This window comes from Bubalus bubalis, chromosome 17 (assembly GCF_019923935.1).
Source record: "Bubalus bubalis isolate 160015118507 breed Murrah chromosome 17, NDDB_SH_1, whole genome shotgun sequence".
NCBI lineage: Eukaryota > Metazoa > Chordata > Mammalia > Artiodactyla > Bovidae > Bubalus > Bubalus bubalis.
Window position 1 is genome coordinate 37,986,214 of NC_059173.1, and position 19,059 is coordinate 38,005,272.

Consider the following 19,059-nt stretch of genomic DNA (forward strand, 5'->3'; position numbering starts at 1 on the left):
TTAATCTCTGTTAAACTTACTCTACTTGGGTTCCCAGTTACACTTTATAATCTACTTGTAAGAAAAGGTGAAAACTCTTTAGTAGTAGGTTTGTAGAAACTTTTTTTTTTTTTACTCATGGAAGGTAAATTTTTTTTTTAAGTGAAAACAATGAAAAAATATTTTTTAGAACATAGAATGCTGTATTTGTTGTTTTTGATTGGTGACCCCTTTACATAGAAATTTATTTTTTCTGCCTCCAAATTAGTTTTTCAGTAAAATCAACTTATTAAGCTGTTTTTCATTCAACAAACTATTAACTTTGATAGACTACTTTTATTTTCTCTTGTGAACTTGAGAAAAATGAGTTTTTTATTAGACGCTGTAGTGTGACACTCTAAAACGCAGTTTGGCAAATTCTTCAAGTTTAATTGAGTTTTTCCCTGAACCTTTGCTCTTGCTGGCTGCGAACACCTAGTGGTTTGTGTTTATAGATGTGCTCATTTTCAGCTCCTTCTCCTGGAGGTTAACCTAGTGCTTAGGAAGAGAGAGGCACAGTTTATACTAAATAGTGTTTAACATAGACTGATGGTATTACTGTATTTCCTGTTTTGTGTTCACAATAAGAAGATTCTGAAAAAACCCGCCTTTGTATAAATACTTCACTGACATTCCAGACAAGTATAATCTTGTCTGCTAGTAGGCAGGAAAGAGTGATGTCCTGGAATGCTGTTAAGAGAAGGAAATCTCTTTGTGTTCCACAAATGATACCCGTAAACCTTTTAAGAATATAATTTAAAAATGACAACTCTGTATTCGCTTTTCCTTCCGTTTATTAACTTTGTATGCTTCAAAGTTCAGAAATGAATTTAGTCAGGAAAAAAGTCCATTGTGTCTGAGAAGCAAGCATCTTCCTGGTAGTTTGCTAGAAATGGCTGGTAGAAACACCAGAGGGTAAACATGAAAAAGGGTTTAGTAAATAATTATTACTTGTTTCCCTCTTAGCATGAAACTTATTTTGATACTTCAGTCAGGCTTTTGATAATTCTCTGCAGGCTTAAAAGATGCAGGATTTTCTACTCTTTTCCAAATTTCCAGTAAAGAAATAATTTGAAGATTATTTTGAGAATACAAATTATATATTTTTAAAGTTAGATTGGGAGTTTTTATGTTATTCTGTTATTGTGAACCATTAAGATTTAGAAAAATAAATTGTATAACTTTAATCTTGAATATTATAGTGAATGGGTTTTCTTATACTTAATTATGATAGTTAAGAATTCAATTAAAATTGTACTGAAGTTTGTCTACAGTGACTGAAAAAGTAATAGTCATGATTAAAGCTTTGAATAATAACAATGACAAATAGCACAGACTAAACCTATGTCTGATTTCTAGATTATTTGTGCTTTTTCTGCTTTCTTGTTATATTCATTATTAATGTGAGAAATAACCTAATTACTTACATTGACTCTCTACTTCAGCCCTCATTCCTTCTAAAAATCCAACAAAACAATCATTTGTGAGTATTTTTAAATACATACAAACTTTAAAATGCTTATCAGTTTCAAACTGTAGAAATCTATCATGTGCTTTTTGTGATTAGGTAATTCTTTTTGTAATTAGGTAATTAGGTACATTAATATGTACATGTCATATGTTGTGCCTTTTGTTTAAATATTTGCCTTAAAATGTGTTAATATTATTCTTTGTGTATGCCCCTTGTCATAAATCTGCTTTGATGAGTTCTGAAAATACTGTGACTGCTGTATCTTCAGTTAAGAGTCTTTTAAAGGGAGTAACAACACAGTGGAGCCGCTAACTTGATAATGGAGATTCCATGGTATCAGAAACTCAGATTCCTTCTGTCTTGCTGCTGTACCGTTCCTTAGGCCACATAGTAAAAATCTCATTCTTATGTCACTTTGGTTCTCAATCAGATGAGCAGGAATGAGGGATGAGGTAATGAAGAGCTCATTCCTTCACTCTAAGGACATAACCTGTAAATTTGTTGTTGTTCAGCTGTGAAATCATGTCCAACTCTTTTGCGATCCCATGAACTGCAGCACACCAGGCTTCTCTATCCTTCACTGTCTCCCAGAGTTTACTCAAACTCATGTCCATTGAGTCAGTGATGTTATCTAACCATGTCATCCCCTGCCCTTCCCTCCACCCCACACTGTTCTCCTCTTGCCCTCAATCTTTCCCAGCATCAGGGTCTTTTCCAGTGTTTTACATGGCAATAATCTGGTTTTACTTGTATTTCTGTCTCCTCTTGATGCTTTTACATATTTATTCTCCTCTGCTTAGCCATAAAATGTTGAAGTTAATGAAAATTGTGTGCCATGACCCCTCTTTTCCTTTTCTGTCCATAGACAATCTCATCTATACCCTTGGCTTCAGGAATCAACATGATTGCCCCTGATTCATCTCAGAGATTTGTTTTGACCTCTTCATTGAACTGCCTACTTAGATACCTCAAAGGCATTTCAAATTCAGCATATCCTGAATCTAAGTTTTGTTCAAAATATTTTAATCATTAAATCTTAACTTTATAAAATCAATATAGCACCATACTTGATCTATAGGTAAAAACTGAGATGTAGACAGGTTAAGAAACTTTACCAAGGTAATAGAGCTTAGTAACTTGTGTATAGTTCTCTGAGTTTTTGATAAGTGTGAATAATTATATAACTACCACTACAATCACAATACAAAAAATTTATTCATTGCAAAAAGCTTCTTCATGCTGCACCTTTGTAGTCAAACCCTCTTTCTGCCACTAAGCCCTGGCAACTATTGATCTGTCCCTATAGTTGTCATCTCTCTTGTCATATAAATGGAATTATATAATATGTAACCTTTGAACATGGCTTTTACTTAGGTTTTTGAAACTTATTTGTGTTGTCTGTATCAATGATTTGTTCCTTTTCTCTTGCTGGGTAGTATTCCACTGTCTAGAAGTGCTACAGTTTGTTTATCCATACATTCCAATTTGTTGAAGGATATTTTAGATTGTTTTCATTTTTTGTTATGAATAGTGAAAGTGTTAGTTGCTCAGTCGTGTCCCACTCTTTGTGACCCCATGGACTGTAGCCCACCAGACTCCTCTGTACATGGGATTTTCATGCAAGAATACTGGAGTGAGTTGCCATTCCCTTCTCCAGGGGATCTTTGACCCAGGAATTGAACCTGGGTCTCTTGCATTGCAGGAAGTTTCCTGAGCCACCAGGGAAGCTTCTTTGTTATGAATAGTGCTGCTATAAACATGAGTGGACAGATTTTTGTGTGAATGTAAGTATTCCTATCTCTAGAAATAGTAAGTCATAGGGTAACTGTTACTGGCAGTTTGTGTCTTCTTCCTCTTTTGAGGTTTCTCAATTTTCTTAATCTTTTCAAAGACCCTGGTTTCATTGATTTTTCTCTTTTGCTTTTTAATTTTCAATTTAATTGTTATCTGTTCTTGTACAATTTTCCTTCTTCCTTTGGGTATTTTTTGCTCTTTTTATTCTTGTTTCATATAGTGGAAACAGATTACTGATTTGAAACCTCTCTTCAGACGCTATAGGTTACTCTCAAAGCACCGCATTAGTGGCATTTCACAAATTTTTGATATATTTTTATTTTATTTTCATTTAGCTCAAATATTTTCTAATTTCTCCCCTAAGATTTGATTTCCTTTTTGATTACAGATTTAATTACAAATGTATGTTGCTTAATTTCCAAGTATCTGGAAGCTGTCCAGATAGAATTGTGCTTTTAACTCCTAGTTAATTGTTATGGCAGAGACATTTTTGTATGATTTCAGTTCTTTTAAATTTGATAGATTTCTTTCATGATCCAGGATACCATCCTATCTTATTGAATGTTCCATGTAATTTTTAAAAGAATGTAGTTTCCTGTTGTTGGGATATCTTTTTCTATTCTTTTACATATAACATATCTATTATTTTATTTCATTTTAGTTTCATATAGAATAACAGTTAGATCTCAGATTTTTTAATTGATGTGTTTATGCCATTTACATTTAGTAAAATTGTCCGTATTTTTGGGTTTAGTTCTATAATTTGTTTTTCTGTTTGTTTTTCTTTCCTCTACTATCTTTTGTCAGCTTCCTTTTGAATTACTGAAATATTTTTCAGTACTCTGTTTCAGTTTATATTTTGCTTTTGTTATTGTATGTCTTTGTATGCTTTTTAAAATTTAGTTATCCTAGTTATTATAATATTAACACTTCATTTTTCAGATTCTACTTAGATTTACTATATTATAACTTAAAGTGAAACCTTACAACCATCTAGGTCAAGAAAATTCAGCAGATATTTGGTGACAGCTAGGTGTGTGCCTCAGAAGACATCCTTAAGTTATTTGCTCTTTAGCCTCTTCTTGGCTTAATCTTTTCTGTACTACCTTTAATCATTTGTTTTGTTCTATACTACTTTCAGCCTGTAGTGTACAAGTATGTAGGAAATAACTGTATTCATGCCTTTTTTCTTGGAATTATTTTTTTAATTCAGTATTAGATTATTAATATAAATGAGAAAACTGAGATGCTAAAAAATTTAATTGCCTAAGGTCACATAGCTAATAAGTGGCAGGTCTTAGATTTTTACTCTGGCCCTCTTGCTTCAGGGTAGGCACATTTGACCATAATGCTACTGACTATATTTTACTTCAGACAGCAGTAGAGCTTATGACAAATCTCTTACTCTTTTAAGCATAAGGTTTTTAAGTCTACTTATTACCATATCTGTGGGTGTTCTAATTTATTAAGTTTTTAAAATGTACTTTTTTTCCCATCTTCTTTTTTTATTTTTTTTTATTGGAGGATAATTGCTCTACTGAATTTTGTTGTTTTCTGTCAAACCTCAACATGAATCAGCCACAGGTATACATATATCTCCTCGGTTTTGAACCTCCTTCCCATCTCCCTCCCCATCCCACCCCTCTAGATTGATATAGAGCCCCTGTTTGAGTGTCCTGAGCCATACAGCAAATTCCCATTGGCTATCTATTTTACATATGGTAATATAATTTTCCATATTATTCTTTCCATACACCTCACCCTCTCCTCCCCTCTCTCCATGTCCGTAAGTGTATTCTCTATGTCTGTTTCTCCATTGCTGCCCTGGAAATAAGTTCTTCAGTACCATTATTCTAGATTCTGTATATATGTGTTTGAATGATATATTTCTCTTTCTGACTCACTTCACTCTGTATAATAGGTTCTAAGTTCATCCACCTCATCAGAACTGACTCAAATGTGTTCCTTTTTATGGCTGAGTAATATTTTCCATTGTGTATATGTACCATAACTTCTTTATCCATTCATCTGTTGATGGACATCTAGGTTGCTTCCATGTTTTAGCTGTTGTACATAGTCCTTCAGTGAACAATGGGATACATGTGTCTTTTTCAGTTTTGTTTTCCTCAGGGTATATGCCTAGGAGTGGGATTGCTGGGTCATATGGTGGTTTTATTCCTAGTTTTTTTAAGGAATCACCATACCGTCTTCCATAGTAGCTGTATCAATTTACATTTCCACCAACAGTGCAGGAGCATTCCCTTTTCTCTATACCCTCTGCAGCATTTATTGTTTGTAGATTTTTTGATGATGGCCATTCTGACTGGTGTGAGCTGATATCTCATTGTGGTTTTGACTTGCATTTCTCTAATAATGAGCAATGTTGAGCATCTTTTCATGTGTTTGTTAGCCATCTGTATGTCTTCTTTGGAGAAATATCTGTTTAGGTCTCTTTCCCACTTTTTGATTGGTTTGTTTTTCTGGCATTGAGTTATGTGAACTGCTTGTTTATTTTAGAAATTAATCCTTTGTCAATTGTTTCATTTGCTATTATTTTTTCCCATTCTGAGGGTTTTCTTTTCACCTTGCTTATAGTTTCCTTTGCTGTGCAAAAGCTTTTAAGTTTAATCCGGTCTCACTTGTTTACTTTTGTTTTTATTTCTGTTACTGTAGGATTTGGGTCTTAGAGGATCTTGCTTTGATTTATGTCATCAAGTGTTCTGCCTATGTTTTCCTCTAAGAGTTTTATAGTTTCTGGTCTTACATTTAGGTCTTTAATCAATTTTGAGTTTATCTTTGTGTATGGTGTTAGAAAGTATTCTAATGTCATTTTTTTACATGTAGCTGTCCAGTTTTCCCAGCACCATTTATCGAAGAGTCTGTTTTTGACCCATTGTATGTTCTTGCCTCCTTTGTCAAAAATAAGGTACCCATACGTGCATGGGTTTATTTCTGGACTTTCTATCTTGTTCCATTGGTCTATATTTCTGTTTTTGTGCCAGTTCCATACTCTGTTGATGACTGTAGCTTTGTAGTATAATCTGAAGTCAGGAAGGTTGATTCCCCCAGCTCCAGTCTTCTTTCTCAAGACTGCTTTGGCTATTCAGGGTCTTTTGTGTTTACATATGAATTGTGAAATTTTTTGTTCTAGTTCTGTGAAAAGTGCCATTGGTAATTTGACAGGGATCACAGTGAATCCGTAGATTGCATTTGGTGGTCTTGTCATTTTCACAATATTGATTATTCCTACCCAGGAACATGGAATATCTCTCTATTTGTTTATGTTGCCTTTGATTCCTTTCTTTAGTGTTTTATAATTTTCTGTGTACACTTCTTTCATCACTTTAGGTAAATTTATTCCTAGATATTTAATTCTTTTTGTTGCAATGGTGAATGGGATTGATTCCTTAATTTCTCTTTCTTATTTTTCATTGTTAGTATATAGAAATGCAAGTGGTTTCTGTGTATTGATTTTGTATCTTGCAACTTTGCTAAATTCACTGATCAGCTCTAGTAATTTTCTGATACTATCTTTTAGGATTTTCTATGTACAGTATCATGTCATCTGTAAACAGTGAGAGCTTTACTTCTGTTCTCATCTGGATTCCTTTTATTTCTTTTTCTTCTCTGATTTCTGTAGTTAGGACTTCCAAAACTATGTTGAATAATAGTGGTGAAAGTGGACATCCTTGTCTTGTTCCTGATCTTTGGGGGAATGCTTTCATTTTTCACCAATGAGAATAATGTTTGCTGTAGGCTTATCATGTGGCCTTTACTATGTTGAGGTAGGTTCCTTCTGTGCCCAGTTTTTTAAGAGTTTTAATCATAAGTGCCTGCTGAATGTTGTCAAAGGCTTTTTCTGCATCTATTGAGATGATCATATTTTTATCTTTCAGTTTGTTAATATGGTGTATCACATTGACTGATTTGCATGTATTGAAAAATCCTTGCATTCCTGAAATAAACCTAACTTGATCATTGTGTATGAGCTTTTTGATGTGTTGCTGAATTCTGTTTGCTAAAATTTTGTTGAGGATTTTTGCATCAATGTTCATCAGTGATATTGGCCTCTAGTTTTCTTATTTTGTGTGTTGTCTTTGTCTGGTTTTGGTATCAGGGTGATGGTGGCCTCGTAGAATAAGTTTGGAAGTGTTCCTTCCTCTGCAGTTTTTTGAAAGACTTTTAGAAGGATGTGCATTAGCTCTTCTCTAAATGTTTGATAGAATGCTCCTGTGAAGCCATCTGGTCCTGGGCTTTTGTTTTTTGGGAGAATTTTGCTCACAACTTCAATTTCAGTGCTTGTAATTGGGTTGTTCATAATTTCTATTTCTTCTTGGTTCAGTCTTGGGAAGATTGAACTTTTCTAAGAATCTGTCCACTTCTTCCAGGTTACCATATAATGTTTCATAATAGTCTCTTATAATACTTAGTATTTCTACATTGTCTGTTGTAACCTCATCCTTTTTCATTTCTAATTTTGTTGATATGATTCTTCTCTTTTTCTTGATGAATCTGGCTAAATGTTTGTCAATTTTATCTTCTCAAAGAACCAGCTTTTAGTTTTATTAATCTTTACTATTGTTTCTTTCATTTCTTTTTCATTTGTTTCTGCTCATACCTTTATGATTTCTTTCCTTCTACTAATTTTGGGGGTTTTTTGTTGTTGTTGTCCTTTTTGCAGTTGTTTTAGGTGTAAAGTTAGGTTGTCACTTCAGTGTTTTTCTTCTTTCTTGGGGTAGGATTGTATTGCTATAAACTTCCCTCTTAGAACTGCTTTTGCTGCATCCCATAGGTTTTGAGTTGTTGTGTTTTCATTGTCATTTGTTTCTAGAAATTTTTTTATTTCCCTTTTGATTTCTTCAGTAACCTGTTGGTTATTTAGAAACGTGTTGTTTAATCTCCATGTGTTTGTGTTTCTTACAATGTTTTTCTTGTAATTGATATCTAGTCTCATAGCATTGTGGTCGGAGAAGATGCTTGATACGACTTCAGTTTTCTTAAATTTACTAAGGTTTTATTTGTGACCCAAGATGTGGTCTATCCTGGAGAATGTTCCATGTGCACTTGAGAAGAAGGTGTATTCTTCTGCATTTGGATGGAATGTCCTGAAGATATCAGTGAGATCCATCTCATCTAATGTATCATTTAAGATTTGTGTTTTCTTATTAATTTTCTGTTTTGATGATCTGTCCATTGATATGAGTGGGTTGTTAAAGTCTCCTACTATTGTTGTGTTACTGTTATTTTCTCCTTTTATGTCTGTCAGTGTTTGTCTTATGTATTGAGGTGCTCCTATATTGGGTGCATAGATATTTACAATTGTTATGTCTTCCTCTTGGATTGATCCCTTGATCATTATATAGTGTCCCCTCTTATCTCTTGTAATAGTCTTTATTTTAAGGTCTATTTTGCATGTTATGACCAACCTAGATAGCATATTAAAAAGCAGAGACATTACTTTGCCAACAAAGGTCCAGTCTAGTCAAGGCTATGGTTTTTCCTGTGGTCATGTATGGATGTGAGAGTTGGACTGTGAAGAAAGCTGAGTGCCGAAGAATTGACACTTTTGAACTGTAGTGTTGGAAAAGACTCTTGAGAGTCCCTTGGACTGCAAGGAGATCCAACCAGTCCATTCTGAAGGAGATCAGCCCTGGGATTTCTTTGGAAGGAATGATGCTAAAGCTGAAGCTCCAGTACTTTGGCCACCTCATGCGAAGAGTTGACTCATTGGAAAAGACTCTGATGCTGGGAGGGATTGGGGGCAAGAGAAGAAGGGGACGACAGAGGATGAGATGGCTGGATGGCATTACTGACCCAATGGATGTGAGTTTGAGTGAACTCCGGGAGTTGGTGATGAACAGGGAGGCCTGGCATGCTGCGATTCATGGGGTCGTAAAGAGTCGGACACGACTGAGCGACTGAACTGAACTGAACTAAACTTGTCTGATACAAGGATTGCTACTCCAACTTTCTTTTGTTTCCCACTTGCATGGAATATATTTTTCCATCATCTCATTTTCAGTCTATATGTGTCTTTAGGCCTGAAGTAGGTTTCTTGTAGACAGCATATATATGGGTCTTGTTTTTGTATCCATTCAGCTAGTCTGTGTCTTTTGGTTGGAGCATTTAATCCATTTACATTTAAAGTAATTATTGATATGTATGTTCCTATTGCCATTTTCTTAATTGTTTGTGGTTGATTTGTAGATCTTTGTTCTTCTCTTGTATTTCTTGACTATATAAGTCCATTTAACATTTGTTGTAAAGCTGGATTGGTGGTACTGAATTCTCTTAACTTTTGCTTTTCTGAAAAGGTTTTTATTTCTCCATCAATTTTGAATGAGATCCTTGCCGGGTACAGAAATCTTCATTGTAGATATTCCCCTTTCAGTATGTTAAATATATCCTGCTATTCCCTTCTGACCTGCAGAGTTTCTGCTGAAAGATCATCTGTTAAGCGTGTGGGGTTTCCCTTGTCTGTTACTTGTCGCTTCTCCCTTGCTGCTTGAAATATTCTTTCCTTGTGTTTAGTCTTTGTTAGTTTGACTAGTATGTGTCTTGGTGTGTTTCTCCTTGAGTTTATCCTGTATGGGACTCTTTGTGCCTCTTGGACTTGATTGACTATTTCCTTTTCCATGTTGGGGAAATTTTCAACTATAATCTCTTCAAAAATTTTCTCATACCCTTTTTCTCTTCTTCTTCTGGGACCCCTATAATATTCAAGTGTTGGTGTATTTGATATTGTCCCAGAGGTCTCTGAGCCTATCCTCAGTTCTTTTCATTCTTTTTACTTTATTCTGCTCTTCAGAAGTTATTTCCACCATTTTACCTTCCAGCTCACTGATTCATTCTACTTCAGATATTCTGCTGTTGAAATTTTTTTGATTTTAGTAATTTTGTTGTTTGTATGTTCATTCTTTAATTCTTCTAGGTCTTTATTAATTGATTCTTGCATTTTCTCCATTTTGTTTTCAAGGTTTTTTGATCATCTTTATTATCATTATTCTGAATTCTTTTTCAGGTAGTTTGCCTATTTCCTCTTCATTTATTTGGCCTTCTGCATTTCTACTTTGTTCCTTCATTTGTGTAGTATTTCTCTGCCTTTTCATTATTTTCTTTTTTTAACTTATTGTGTTTGAGGTTTCCTTTTCCCAGGCTTTCAAAGTTGAATTCTTTCTTCCTTTTGGTTTCTGGCCTCCTAAGGTTGGTCCAGTGGTTTGTGTAAGCTTTGTGAGATTTGTGCTGAGTTTTTGTTTGTTTGTTTTTCCTCTGATGGGCAAGGCTGAGTGAGGTGGTAATCCTGTCTGCTGATGATTTGGTTTGTATTTTTGTTTTGTTTGTTGTTTAGATGAGGCGTCCTGCACAGGGTGCTACTGGTGGTTGGGTGATGCTGGGTCTTGTATTCAAGTGGTTTCCTTTTTGTGAGTTCTCACTATTTGATACTCCCCAGGGTTCGTTCTCTGGTAGTTTATGGTCTTGGAGTCAGTGCTCCCACTCCAAAGGCTCAGGGCTTGATCTCTACTGAAAAGCAGAGACTTTCAGATTAGCTTAAAATTCTGCCATATACTGCTTATAAGATGCATGCCTGTAGAATTTCAGATCAGACTAAAGTACCATTTGACATGTTTTGGTTTCCATATTCCATGCTTTAATTATAAGATTTGCCATGAACTACAGTTGGGGCAGCTGATGGGCTGGCTCCACCCTAGCCATGCTCCAGGAGAGGCCCTGAGGAGTAGGTTGCGACACCCTGCCCACATCCTGCTCCCGTACTTCTTAAAATGGCTCTTAAAATTTTGTTTCAGCAATTTTTAACATTTTTGAGTTAGTGGAATTAGTTTTTGGCATCAAAACAATTTGTGGATTCCCATATGCTGCTGCTACTGCTGCTAAGTCGCTTCAGTCGTGTCTGACTCTGTGCGACCCCAGAGACGGCAGCCCACCAGGCTCCGCCATCCCTGAGATTCTCCAGGCAAGAACGCTGGAGTGGGTTGCCATTTTCTTCTCCAATGCATGAAAGTGAAAAGTGAAAGTGAAGTCGCTCAGTCGTCCCCAACTCTTAGCAACCCCATGAACTGCAGCCTACTAGGCTCCTCCGTCTATGGGATTTTCCAGGCAAGAGTACTGGAGTGGGGTGCCATTGCCTTCTCCGGGATTCCCATATAATTGCAGTTAAATTTTCTCGATGTAATTGAAAAAATGTCTTCTGGAAAAATGGTACTGAAAACTATGTAACACTTACTTTCTTTCCTGTGTTTTTGTAATCACAGCATATTTATATATATTTGAAAAAACAACAGCAAAATATGTGCTAGTCATATTATTTCTTCATTTTTAGATAATGCTTGGTATTCATTAGGGTCTTTAAGTACAAGAGTTTGCAACCACACTTTAGACTATTAGTGAATAATAGTAACAAAAGTAAAATTTGCATTTTTTCCCTAGGATGCTAGAGTTGAATAGATTCAAATTTAGGGGGAAAATATATACACATACAGAGAAGGCAGTGGCAACCCACTCCAGTACTCTTGCCTGGAAAATCCCATGGACTGAGGAGCCTGGTGGGCTGCAGTCCATGGGGTCACTAAGAGTCGGGCACGACTGAGCGACTTCACTTTCACTTTTCACTTTCATGCATTGGAGAAGGAAATGGCAACCCACTCCAGTGTTCTTGCCTGGAGAATCCCAGGGACAGAGGAGCCTGGTGGGCTGTCGTCTATGGGGTCACACAGAGTCTGACACGACTGAAGCGACTTAGCAGCAGCAGAAGCAGCATATACACATACAGATCAAAGAACTCTAATTTTTATCAAACTCAAACCTTACCATTAAAATGGAAATATTCTTCATATTATCCACCTAAAAGGTTCCTATTACATGTGAAGTATTCAGTGGTATAATTTTTTGAATTTTTAATAGCTATCTTTTTCTCTTTCAGTTTTGATTATAGTATATATTCTTCTCAAATGGAAATAGAAATTTTTCTTTTTTAAAATATTAAGACAACCAAAAACTTGGTGTATATGAAGCAGATTATTTCAAAGAATATAAAGCTAATTGATCTGAATATGCTTCAAATTTGACTGCTTTCTTTTTCTTTCTTCCTTAGTAATCATTATATTTTCCTAAAGAATTAGTACTAGGGGTCATTTGAAAAGATCCATTAAACCATCAATGCAATTGTTCTGAACAGAGTTCTTTTAAGCAGCCTCTATTTTTGTTTTTTAGCCTTGGGCACAATAATCTTTTCTTCTTTCTGAAATCAAATGAGTTTTAAAGATTTGAGAAAATCAACACTAATGTTTGGAGGTTAAAATGGATCCATTCAACAGACTTTTGATTCAGAAAAGCTAGAAGTAAAAATATAAATTCTAGTTTTACAAATGTAGTAATGAAGATTATGATTTAGTGGTAACTTAATCTCCATATTAGAGAATTAAAATCAGTGAATTTCAAAAGATCTGATTGATAAAGTAACATCTGGATTAATGTACTCTGTTTAAAACCATTATAAAGGAATGACTAGTAATATAAACTGAACTTTTATCTTTCATTTAAGTAAAAATATATGTTGTATTTTATGCTCTGTAAAAGTTGACACATTATTATACTACTTGTATAGTGTAAATAGCAATTTGGGGACAACTTTGTGAATGATTACTAATTTTATAAATCATTTAGTTTATACATTCTTTTAAATTTTTATGCTTATTAGTTAGAATGAACTTTTTCCTGTTTCAGATCGAGATCCATTCCTCTTCAGCCAAAGCGAATGAATAGATTTCCAGGATAATACAGTTTAAAATACTATCCTCACAAAGAGAGAGAGGTCCTGTAGCTAGAGTTGAAGAACTCACTTTCTTCCTTCTTTTTAAGACACACAAAGCGTAAATCACAATGATTTATCCTGTTCATTGCCATCAAGATTTGCATGTTATAATAGCCCCACTCTGTCATCTCTGTGTTGACCACTCTTCAGAATACTGTGGCAAGTCACAGGTGAATTAAAAAGATGCTCAAAGAGCCCTCAGGAATAGGCAAACAATCAACTGACAGGTCATTGCTGAATCCAGGAATTCTACCCTTTTCTTTGGCATATCACAGCTCATGAAGGCTAACATTTTGGTGACTGTTTCAGGAAAAGAAATACTGTACTGTATTTCCTCTCTTCCCTTCAGTGTCTGTTATACAAAGCAAACAAACTTGTTTACAGAACAGCCAGCCTTTGGTTGAATAAATGACAGGTAGGAAATTAAGCTGTTAATACAGGAGGATGACTAAGTGAGGAAATCCGTCTTTTGTCAACCACTCTTACATTTTTATTATTTTCAAATAGAATCTGCTTTCAGTTTCGTTGGGAGTGTTAGATGTATGTGGCTTAATGGATTTTGTACTTGAAATTCTGGCTTCCCTCTTTTGCTTACAGTCCAACATCACAGTAGAAAATAATGCAAATAGTCTTCTAAATGATTGATATACAGTGATGATTTCGGCTTATTTATTGAGTCAGAGCGCCACACCTGTTCTGTGTCATAACAACTTCCTCCAAGAATGAGGTTTTTTTTTTTTAAGCCATTCTTTCTTGCAATGCTAGAGGCATTAAAAATCTCTAAATTGAATAATACTGAATTAATTTTGCTTCTTATTTAAATCTATTTAAAGGTAACCCTTTGCATACTTTCTGGGTTTTTTAGTATGGATTGTTGATTATCACATTGTATGTATACGTGTTTATACATATATTTATACACATATATATGTATGTATATGTATTTCTTTTTTATAAATTTTGATAAGGTATTAATCTTGACATTTATCATAACATGAAGAACAATCCTAACATTATTTACAACGTTCTTCCCCTAAATGAAGTTTATTGAAAGCAACTGTAGTGTTTACATTTAAGTTCATCAAAGTAACACATATAAGATGAACAAGACTTTACTTATTTGGTGGTACATGGAAATTCAAGCTCACATTTAATATATCAGTACTGTCATGAACCTACTGAAAAATGCTTATGTCATTTTAGGCTTCATTAATGACAGTTTCTAGATCACATAAACTAATGTTTTGAGGTGTCCTGTCCTGGTCAGGTCACAACTAAAACATAATATACAATTTTGAGATCTCATGGTTTGTGAATAATTTTAGATATAACAGGTATAGATCAGAGCATGATTTTACCTCGGAGAATAGAAAAATACATGCAGATGCAGTTATTGCCTTCAGATGTTTAAAAGTTTATAGAAGAGACAGAGTTAAAAGATTCTGGTGAATCAGAACAAATTCCCAATGAACTAAAATTGTTCACTTATTACCCTCTTATTGCAAGTGTTTTAAAAAAGGGTTGATTATGCTAAATATCTGCTATGTTGATTCAAAGTTGGAAAAGATCATTTCTTATCTCGTCAATTTTGATTGAAGTTGATTAGGAAGCTGGAAAAGATAAGTCTGATCTGGTTTCAATTTTGAATTGAATTGGCAAGCATAAAATGATTTTATTATTCAATCACTTAGCATATATGTGAATATTTACAAATTTAAAATTTAAATTTTGAGACTAATCTTTGAAAATTACCTTTGGCCCTATGAATGCTCCATGTATTGTTACTCTGTTATGTTTTTTCTTCTTTTTAAATGATGATTCTATATATTTATAAAAAAGGAAACATCAAAATTTGGCCCAGGTCATTTAAATCCAGTCTGAAGCTAGAGGTAGGAATGAGAATGAATAATACAGGTCCCCTGTTTAACATGTGAATCCCACTTTTCCCATCATATATGAAAGTTGAACATTAAGAATTTAAATGGACAGTCTAATAACTTACTGCTTTCTTTGAAGCAAGCATGGTTCCACCTCAAAAGGGGGGAAATGTATTTGAATTTCACTCTTTAACAGTATTGTCCTTTCAACTCTAGGCTGATTGAATAAATAAGCTTTTTGGCTCATCTCATCTTCCAAAATTTCCTGACCTTATTCTCCTTTCTTTAATGTTTTAACTATTTTAGAGAGTGGATAGTAAATATAGCTTATATGTTTGTGTAGAATTCAGCAAGAGAGATTGTGTGCCTTGCATTAAATATTAATATCTATATTGCTATAAATTTTAATTGCTTTTAGATACTAGTTGACATTGAGTAGCGCACAGAAAGTACCTATTACATAAACTTACTGTGGAATGTAAAAGTGAAAGAATGAATATGCATATGCATGCATCCTTTATAGTTACAAGATCAATGATCATGTTTTATTGATGGCCTAGTCTTAGGGTATTTTTTGACACTCTCAAGTCCTGATTTACATTTGTCATATAATAAATATATCAATTTAGGTAGCAGCAGATAGATGTCAGCATTTGAAAAGAGCAAATAATTATCATTTAAATAATTAGCTTATTTCTTTGTTAAATTATGAATTTTCTAGGGATTCTATGCATATGTTGATTTCATATCAATCTAAAACAATGCATTGAATAAATATATTAACTTCAGTAGTCTGCCATAAACTTCACTCTATTCTTGTGGCCATTAATTTAGGAGAATGGTAGTTCTTGATGCCCTCACAGTATTAATCTCTAGAAAATAGCACAAAGGTTTCTGAGATCTCAAGGAATCTGAAATGGTTGTACATGTATGGTCCTCACCCATTGTCAGAAATCCAGCTACTTAGGAGCTTTTCCAGTTTTTTGGCTCATATGTAAATGGAATTTTCTGATTTCCTCCACTGGTGACTAAATTTTTTGTATTTTTAAATTGGTCTGGATTGATATCAGTCTATTTGGAGAAGGGTAGCCTGGAAAGTGTTAAGCCAGAGACAGGAAGACTGAAGATTGAAGCACCCTGTTGTTCATTGTACACATAATACCTTATTTTCTCCAAGGTTCTTGTTGAGCCTATGTGATTTGCCTTACAGACTTTCCAGTACAGTCTACAACATATACTGAATAAACTACACCATCTGTATCTTTCTGTCTGTTCTAATCTTGGTCAACATCTGCATAGCACTTCTAATAGAATTGCATACAATTTATGAGCTCAAAATAAACACAATGAAGATTTAAGCTTTTCATCTTTATTCTAGGAACATTCCCTATTTCCAAAATATTTATATTATTGTGATTCTACTATGAAATCATAAGACAAAAATTGTACCATCCCTTCAAATCAGAACTTTATTCAGTTTATGACTCTGCTTGAAATAAGAACACAAGTTTAAAGAACGCATTCTTTAAGTGCCACTAGTGCGAAATAAGGAAAAAAGTGTTACGTTAATAAATTTGTGTTGTATGCACATTGTCAGTCTCCCAATCTATAGAAACATGAAGAATAGAATTCATGTTTTTCATTTCTCAGAGACCAATAGAATTTTAACATGAAAGCGTTAGTCACTCAGTCGTGTCCAACTCTTTGTGACCCCACAGATTGTAGCCCATCAGGCTCCTCTGTCCATGAAATTCTCCAGGCAAGAATACCAGAGTAGGTAGCCATTTCCTTCTCCAGGGGATCTTCCTGACCTAGGGATCGATCCCAGATCTCTCTCATTGCAGGCAGATTCTTGACCACCTGAGCTAGCAGGGAAGCCTCAATAGGATTTTAACAAATTCGTAAATGGAGCAGAAAAGAAAAAAAGTGTTGACCCTAAAGCCTGGCTTCATCCAGATATAAATATAAATTTTTCTTTTTCTGTCTTTAACCTGAAAGTATGTTCAGAAAGTCAGACCTCACAAGAAACATTACTGATGTTCTGTAGGACAGTACTTTTTTCAGCTTATGTCCTTTAGTTTAGACTTCCTGTTTAGTACTAGGAAATATTCCCACCAATATTGAATAAATGAATTTATGCAAAAATTTATGTCTGAGCAAAAACTACGCTAGACGCTTTTGATACCTGGTTCCAGGTGGTTTGATACAGTAAATGTTACAATTCAGAGAACAGAGAGATTATGGAAAGTCAGAATACTTAGGAAAACATACATTACTTATTTTTAATTAAAAAATTCATTTTCTATGTGACAGACTAAGTTGTTTGCATATGCTATATCATTTCAGTCTGCACAATAATGCAATTAAGGTAGATATTTTTCATACTATTTTGTAGGTAAAGAAATAGTATCACAGAAGTTAAGAAATTTGGTCCATGATCCTAATAGGTAATAAATTATAATGAATGCTACATTTGTTCATTTGGATTTTCTTTCCAGAAATCAGTGACTTTCGATGGCCTTTAAAGAATCTGAACTGGTTAACAGGGTTCCTACAGCCCTTGAGAGTTGCTGGGAATGGATTTAAAGGCGTTGAGAAAATCTGACAATGGCTAATGAGTGGGAAGTTGAGTAATCCATCTAATTCTCTTTACAAAAAGTAAAGTCAGTTGCATTATATTCCTCTACCATTGACCTGAAAATTTTCCAAGTGTATAATCTTGTGGTGAGTGATGTGGGTCATCCAAGCTTGCTTTACTTTTGGCAGATCCCAACTGAAATCAAAGAAATACCTGCTTCTTATTTACAAGATTTTAATTTGCTTAAGAGACAAAACTGTTTGCAGTTTGAGGGACCTTTCATGGATTGTGGTGTTCAGTAATACCTTTCTTACAAGCATGCCATGGTATCTTATTTATAGTAACATGAGGTAGAAGTCAAAATCATTTCAAAATAGATACTGTTCACTGTACCATTATTGGCATCTTATTTTAGCATACCAGTAATTATTATTAGGGAGCTAATTTTATATGGCAATTTAACATTTTTTAGTTTATGGATGCTAAGCTGCTGTAGCTTGATATTTAATGATTAAGCACATGGACTCAAGCCTTGGGTTTGAATCCCAGTTATATCTCGTACCACGTGTATGACCTTTGGCAAATTAGTGAATCTATGTGACTCTGTTTTTTCACTTGTAAAATGGAAATTACAATAGTACCTATTACAGAGAGTTGTTGTATTAAATGAATAATAAATTTGAAATAACTTAAAGCAACACTTAATAAATGTTGTTTGTTATCCTTCTTTTTAAAAGTTTGCCACCATTTATATTTGATTAAACTAGGAGCCAGTGAAACATTCTTCATGGATTTTTCACTCATTGTGGTATTGAAATACATTATGAAATGTGGTTGATTTATATGTAATAGATCATCTATATATTCATTTTAATATACCATTTATATATTAATCTGGTAGGCTAATACACATGTATTCTTTTTAAAAATAATTTGTGCTTTTGGAAATCTGAGAACCTTCCCAACATTTAGGTATAATGAATTTCAAAAAAAAAATGAATGTCAGATTTATGACATACATGGGAAGAGTCTATCCCCATTCAGTGAATAATTATTATTAAATTCCTAGTTATACTTGGCCTTTATTAAAATATTTTCAGCATTTTGTTTGTTTTCTAGTGTGTTTTGCTCGTTTGTTTTTAAACCTACCAAAAATATTTATTTAGATCCTTAGTATGTATAGTGTTAGGTGCTGGGAATACAAAAATGAATAAATAGATGGAATTTCTTCTCATGGGGCATACAGTTTGGTGGTGGTTACAGACAAATGAACAGTGAACCACAATAAAGTATGCTAAATTCATGATGGCAGAAGTGCAGAGAACTCCACGGGGAGGGATAAGACAAAGAGAACACTAAAACTAGATTTAGGGAAAAAAGAGTTTCTTAGAATGAGCCTGGTAAGGGGGCTAGAAATAATGAAGTGGAAGTGATGAGATGTTTCAGAAAGAACATAACATTATGTAGAAAGGCCTAAAGTAGAGAGAGCACG

The 19,059-nt window shown here is 34.2% G+C and overlaps 1 protein-coding gene across 10 annotated transcripts in view; it reads left to right on the forward strand.

The window, feature by feature from the left end:
- The window catches only part of SPATA5 (spermatogenesis associated 5), a 350,490-nt gene that overhangs the window by 147,585 nt on the left and 183,846 nt on the right, over positions 1-19,059 (forward strand). For 2 of the 10 annotated variants that reach the window (XM_044930403.2, XM_044930404.2), the window contains one exon: positions 17,488-18,354. The exons of 7 other annotated variants lie outside the window; for them this stretch is intronic. Coding sequence is in view for 2 of the 3 variants with exons in the window: in XM_044930404.2 (XP_044786339.1) it covers positions 17,488-17,514 (27 nt within the window). In the remaining variant the exon portion in view is untranslated. Of the gene's footprint in view, positions 1-2,354; positions 3,076-17,487; positions 18,355-19,059 lie in introns of those variants that run through there. One more of the 10 variants, XM_044930401.2, reaches the window with a different exon arrangement.